This window comes from Prosopis cineraria, unplaced genomic scaffold, assembly GCF_029017545.1.
Source record: "Prosopis cineraria cultivar Desert tree isolate PC_DT_omini unplaced genomic scaffold, ASM2901754v1 PC4, whole genome shotgun sequence".
Lineage (NCBI taxonomy): Eukaryota > Viridiplantae > Streptophyta > Magnoliopsida > Fabales > Fabaceae > Prosopis > Prosopis cineraria.
This window is the reverse complement of record NW_026555335.1, coordinates 36,052,083-36,059,429: the sequence shown is the minus strand read 5'-3', so window position 1 is coordinate 36,059,429 and position 7,347 is coordinate 36,052,083. Positions and strand designations below refer to the sequence as shown.

General features: G+C 30.8%; 1 protein-coding gene across 1 annotated transcript; it reads right to left on the bottom strand.

Annotated features, from left to right (window-relative positions):
- Positions 1 to 1,118: 1,118 nt before the first annotated feature.
- LOC129309646 (probable WRKY transcription factor 13) lies at positions 1,119 to 3,728 on the bottom strand. Its single transcript, XM_054951301.1, has 3 exons — positions 3,174 to 3,728; positions 2,707 to 2,940; positions 1,119 to 1,600 (listed from the first exon to the last, which is right to left on the bottom strand). The coding sequence occupies exons 1-3, from the start codon at positions 3,521 to 3,523 to the stop codon at positions 1,426 to 1,428; spliced, it is 759 nt and encodes a 252-aa protein (XP_054807276.1). The 5' UTR covers positions 3,524 to 3,728; the 3' UTR covers positions 1,119 to 1,425.
- Positions 3,729 to 7,347: the final 3,619 nt, after the last annotated feature.

The following is a 7,347-nucleotide window of genomic DNA, read 5'->3' as shown; positions in this document are numbered from 1 at the left end:
ATTTTTTTAATAAATGAACTATTATATTCTTATTAAATTAAAAAGAGAAAAACATAAGTACTTTCATTAATTTAATTTAAAAAAACATATTTATGTTTCATTTACAATAATTAGAGATAAAATTAAAATGTTGCTGTGCTTTTAATTAAATAATTAATTTTTATTGATTTGTGTAATTTAATTAAAAATATCTTATATATAGAAAGGGAGGGAGTACTATACTATTACTCTATTATTAAACCACTGGTGGGATCACTTCCTAAACCAGATGCATAGTGTTATATATAATTTAGGCAACCCTACCACCATCCACTAGCTAGATAGTAGCAAAGTGAGGAAACTTATCGATTGAGGGTTTATTGCATTAAATAGAATTAAGTAAAGATAAAAAAATTTGGCTTGTCAATATATAGTTTTAAGAATAATAAAAGAGACGAGAAGTTATATTTATGTAGAAAGACGACAAAGTAAAGATATTGTAATGTATGTATGTATATGTATCTCACTCTCGTTCCATTTGTCAAACCCACTGTTCATTCCTTTCTTTCCCCACTTTGTTTTTTTTTTCCCCCTTTCACGAGACAATGAGGGCCATTAAGAACTCGATTACATTAAAGAGGAAATAAGACAATCCGTATCCTCGTTATTAATAAAAGCAACCACAAAAAAGTGAATAGAGAAAAGGCTTTAATTTAGACATAAGCATGCTAGAAAGCTATGCGCACATGCATGAACATCTTCGTTATATTCGAATTCAATGAGCATAGTTTCGATATCTTAAATATTCTCACTTAATAAATATCTCACGTGGCACTATAGAGATCATTGATTTCAACATACTGGCTAGAGAAGATATGTAGCACAAGATGTAGAGAAAACACATGATCACAGCTCTACCTTTTGTGTGCCATATAACTTAATCCAATTGTTCATATAACTATAGCAATAACTGTGTCTTGATAAAACTGTCCTTTGACCAAACCTTTCACTAATTTTTGACTAGGTATGAGATTACAAATGCTAATAAAATCCTACCATTAAAGTGTGAACACTCATTATATGAAAGTATTTGAAATACTCGAAGAATCTAGATCCTGACATCTTTGGGAGTGTTGAGAGAATAGGAATGAGAATTCATGAAAGGAGTAAAATCAGACAAGATACAAATGAAAGACGATGTCGTCGAGAATTCAAACTTCTCATACACAACAATAATAATTGTCAATGTTGTGACTCCTCTCTCTCTCTCTCTCTCTCTCTCTCTCTCTCTCTCTCTCTCTCTCTCTCTCTGTCACTCAAATTTCATGAATTGCACGAAGTACACCCTCTCCTGCTAGCTATCGATGTGGTGTTTATATAATGAACATCAATATCTCATCACATGTTTATGCATGTGCGTGTACAAGGGTGTGGCTTATAAGGAAGCTACCACAAGAAACTGGTAAGCTGAGAAGGAGGAGTCTGAGAATCTTCGAGGTCATTGGAAGGAGAGTGAGCATGTCTTCCTTCATATGTTGTTATCACCATCCTTGGATCCTCTGCTAGCCTTTCCACCCTCTTCTTCACCCTACAATTATCTTGTGTGCACCGATAGTAGCTCCTACGTAGGCTCGCAAACAACAACATTAATCATTAATTACACAACACACACACACATTGTTGCCGTCCTTTGCTGTACACATACACACAGGGGACTTGGCATAATATATGCATGAAGAAATGCGGTTCAATTCAGAGAACCACGAGGCCTTGGTTATAATATATACCATTTTAATAGATTAATCCAATTGGTTGAACTGATGCATTGAACCATTATCTAGACTAGTTCAATGAACATTTTTTTCATGATAAATCTAACCACACTTTGAATAGAATGTTACTTATTAATTATTAAATTAATATGTTAACTGATTCAATGATTGATTTAGTGTTCAAGTGTAGCATATTTTGACATGCCGGTGCATTGATCTTTGAGATATTCAACGTCTAATTATTTCAAACACATCACGAGATTTAAGAGGGAAAAAATGGAAAGGCTGAATAATATGGCATGTCCGTAATCATTTTCAAGGGCACGAAAATCTAAAAAGTGCGGTTTCTGGCGTTCCGTCCGTCCGCTTGAGTGTAAATTACTGGATTTTTTTACCTTCTTTTCTTCTTGTTCATTAAATTCCTTATGCTCTAACGTATATACTTTTTTGGCCAACACTCTGACATATATACTATACTATGAGCTTCATCATATGCATATATGAGACTAGTAATTAACCATCTTTTATTCTGCAACATTGTCAGACTTCTTTCCCCTTAGACAGGGCCAAACCAAACAGCTTTTCAACTTTCTAATTTTTTGAAAAACCCTTTTTATATATGTTACATATTCTATAAGGGATTCTAACTTTGACATGATCCTTTAAGCACTACTTATTCTGTGAGGGTAATCGTCCCCATGCTACTCAATAAATTAAAATTTGGCAGAAGCAGTGCTAGAAAAGCCAAAAACAATCATGATAAACCTAATGAAAGATGGGATGGGAGAGAGAAAACATGCAGAATCTGCGTTGGGATACAACCGAAGGTTAATCAAGTACGTATATAGATACACACACACATGCTTTTAATAATTACATATTTTTGATTGATGCACAATATAGATACTTATTAGTTATTAATCAAAGGAGAAGTAAGAGTAGAAATACAATATACCTGGGATGATGAGTGTTCTTGACAACTTTCTGGCCGTACTTCCTCCACTTATAGCCATCGTCCAAGACATCGACATCGCTCATTGTCTTGAAGCAAAACCTGGGTTCTCTCACCTTCCTTCTTCCCTTCATTGATCTCTTCATCTTCATCGCAGAAACCCCATGTTGATGATGATCATGATCACCTTCTCCTAATTCACTTCTCTTACAGTCACTCTCTTCTGATCCCCATGCCCTATATATATATATATATATATATATTAATCGCATGGTCCCACAAATCAATTCTCTCTTTCGCTATATTACATATGAAACTTCAACTGGCTAGACTTGATTAAAACTTTCATGGTTTTACTGATAAATTATTGAAAAACAAGCGATATGAGGATATGACTAGGGTTATATATATACACTTGATTCTGTTCAAGAAGGATAGAGAGAGGGGGGGAGAGAGAGAAGCAATCTTACCATGGATTTAGAGAGGATCTATGGAGGGAAAGGAGCTGAGTGATGTCTTCTCTGATTGGTTTATGAGATGTGAAAGAGATATGTGTTTCAGGTGTTAGATTTGGTGTTGTGGTAGCAGTAGAATTGGAAAGTGCAGCTTCAGATATTGCAAGTGATGAAGACGGAGCAGATATTTCACTGAAAGATTTCAAAGCTGGTAATTGATGATGATGATTATGGAAATAAGTTCCCATTACGGGAGGGAAATTGAAGCCCAGGTTTACTGGGAAAGAAAGCAGACCCATCTGATCCTGATCATAAAACAAGCTCTGGTTCGTCACAATACCCTGAGACGTCGTCGTCGTTGACATCTCTCTATCCTTTCTATCTGATCTCACAGCCAGATCTGTAGAATTTCAAGATCGAGCTTGATGATGATCTTCTATCTAGGGCAAGAGGCTCGAAGTCTAATATATATATCTATATATATATATCAAATGACCAGTTTCGTTCTCGCTTCAACTTCGACGACGAGCTGATCGATATAACGTCGTCGTGAAGCCACTTTACCTTTTCGAAGAGAATGTAGCTCTCAATTTTCTTGTCTTCTTATATATAATAAACATGTGAAGGGGTGGGTAAGGGGTAGGAATTAATGAGACAAGTGGACGAACTAATTCAAATTACTTCAAAAAAAGTCGTCTCATATATACTTTCGATATATATATATATATATATCCTTCCATTTTAGGTTTAATTTCTTTGTAACATAATATTTCGGGTCAATCCCTCTGATTGAACTAGTTTTCTTTAGCCCAAGAAAATGCTTAACTTATGGGATCATAATTTAACTATGCTTTTGACTTGCTTGGTTCTGTTTATTTAGCAAGAGATTTTTTTCTTGACTTTTTTCAATTTTTCAACCAAAGCTGGCGGTTTGGACATATGGGAGTGATACATGTACTGCAAAAGGCTTGAAAATTCCATGTCCTTCATGGTTGGTGGAATTTTACTGTAGTGTATAGGTCAACAATACACGACAAATAGAGAGGAGAGAATGCAAAAAAAAAAACAGGGAGGGAGAGAGATTGAAACTGGTGTTACGGATTTGCCCTTGAAGTTGTATGAAATTTCCATGAAGCGACAGTTTGTGGTTACTGTACAAATGATTATTTGAAACGGGCAAAAGCTAAATCTGCTGAGTGCTCAATAATAGAAATGGATCCACACATACAAACACACAGATATTGCCAAATGTATCAAATATAATTAGTGAGAGTTATGATTAACTCACCTTGTTCACCACAAGATCTTCTTTAAAAAGCACAAAAGAGAGGGAGAGCGGGGTGATATATACACATTTGTACACACACACATACACACATATCACTTTCTAGGGTTTCTTTTTCTCTTTTGAGTCGTTTAATATAAAGATGAAATCTCTCTCTCTGGACACCATGATATGAAAAAGATTTAGTTAGAACTTTAATTTGAAGAGCTCGAACTTTAAAAAAATAAGAGCTTTTAAATTCTTTTATATCAATTAATTCCTTCAAAAACATTGCCATGAGCAAAATGCATAATAACTAGCAGCGTCTTCTCGTTATGCCATTATTACTTGTTTTTTTAACGCGTTTTCTTGGTCCATTGGTTCTTCAGTGTGGTTTTTAAGGTTCTAATTGTTTTATTCTTGGGAAAAACACAATCTTTGGTTTCAATTGTTTTATTAAGTTTTGATTTTAATCCCTATAATTTTTTTCAATGTTTTTCGTCTTCATAAGAATTAAAAACACTGAAAAATTTGAAATTATAGGAACATGAAAAACAAATATTACCAAATTTTTTTGAAACTATAAAAATTAAAAAAATGTAGGAACTAAAACTAAAAACCTAATAAAATTATAAGAGCTGATAATTGTATTTTCTCTTTATTCTTTGACCCTTGTCTAACAGGGGGGATACGAATTGCTCCAATTCTTATTAATATTTTTAAAAATATTACAACACATGAAAATATTATATAACTCCATATAAAATGTCTCTTTAAATTGAACTAAATTGGAATACAAGTAAAAGCTCTCTGCAGGTCTCAACAGCAATTTTAATTTGTCTGGTTATATTAATCAATGCCTATAAATAACTTATTAATTTAAAGATGATTGTATTTATTAGAGACTTGATTGAGAGTAGTATTTGTCTTTTTTTATAAATCTTATTAAATCAAAAACAATGTTTTAAAGATGGATGAATGACAATGAAAGAATCTTGGGTGCAGATCTATCACATATATCTTTGCATCGGCGGTGAAGATATGATTATCATGATGTGAAAGAGGCCGAATTGACTTTTTTGCATCAAAAAAGCTCATCGCCTTTTCTCAAACTCTCTTTTTCTCTTTTAACTTTCTTTTAAATCTCTACATCGATCTAAGCCCACTTTCACTCACCTTTTCTCTCTCAAATTCCAAAACCACCTTGTAGTGTGTGTATATATATATATATATATAAATATAATTAATTATAATTAATAGTATTGCCAGGTAAACTTAATGATTAAACCAGTAAATTATTTAACTAACATCTTCATGGGTTTAATGAAATATTCTTTCTATCTTAATTTATAAAATAAATTTAAAAAAAATTATCGTGCTAATAGAGTTTATTAAATACACTTTTTAACATTATTTTTTTAAAATAAAAATATATATTTTTATAAATACCCTTCATTTAATATAATTTTAAATGATTGAAGAGATGGAGAATAATAAAGATTAAATAAGGAAGGATAACATTAAAAAAATATATTTAATAAAATTTTATTTTTATTAAATTATCTTATAATTTGAAATGGAGATCATAATTTATTCACATTATCAATCTAATTATAATTTTAATCGTTAACCCTTAAATCAATATTTTAAATGGTTTATTGATGAGTCTGATTTTCAGTTGATATGTATTTATGCACACATCCTTATCATCACTTAATATTAATTAGCTTTCTTTTTGGAGGCAAACATCAATTACTACTAACTTAATTCTGACAATCATATCTTAACTTTATCTCATTTGTTATGTCCAAATTAAATATTTTGTGGACCAGGCTTGCCATTCAAACTTTTATTACCTATCTGAAATTTACCATAATTCTCAATAATTACAATGTGTTGAATGCTTTGATTTGTACTTATCATCTTCTTGTTAAACTGATCGCATAAAATGATGAACTTCTTTCATTTGCAGAAATTAATGAATGAAATCAAAAGTTGCTGCTGAGTAAGAATTACTGTGTTGAAGTTATAAGAGGATTTAATGCTTCATTTGATTATGAAATCAGTGAAAAATTATGATGTAGTCAGTTACTCATGAGTTTTAATGTGAAACATTAATTATTAGATTATGCCGGAAATCGTTTTCATATCTTTTTTGTGTCAAGAGCCATCATTGACCTGACCAATTAATGCTTTGAAAAATTAATCAAAGTCAAATTTTTATTTTTTTATCAAAAATAATTAAATCAATTGTTTTGTTAAGAGAAAATCAATTTATAATTCAGTTATTCAAATGCAATCAATTAAGAGTAAAATTATTTGTTAAGGTTATATTACATTATTACACACGATTTTTTAATAATTATATTAATACTTCCTCCGTTAAAAAATGTAAGGTATTTTTAACTAAATTTCACCCTTAATATAGTAGTTACTTATTTTTAAACTAATTTTATTTTTTCATATTTATCCCTATAAATATCATAAAATAAATATAAAGTAATTTATTTAATAGAAATACTTTTGAAAAAAAAAGAAATGATTACACCTTAAAAACTAAAAATGCCTTATATGTTTAACATTCATCACCTTAAAAATGCCTTACATTTTTAAATAGAGAGAGTATATGTTATACAATATTTCAAATTAAAGATACTGATATACATCAAACTTTATATTTATATCTTAAACTAGAATTTCTCTTTTTTAATAAATTATCAAATAAAACATTGATGTCAAAGTTAATTATAAGTATGATTAGTATTGAACCATCTGCATATACCACTCCTAATTTTGTACATGAAACAAATCTAGATGAAAAAAATTTATTCTATATCCTTCACATCACAAATGAAATGAAATTAATCTGTCTTTGGCAAAACGTACTCTCCCCGACCACACAAAAAAAAAAGGGAAAAAATTTTA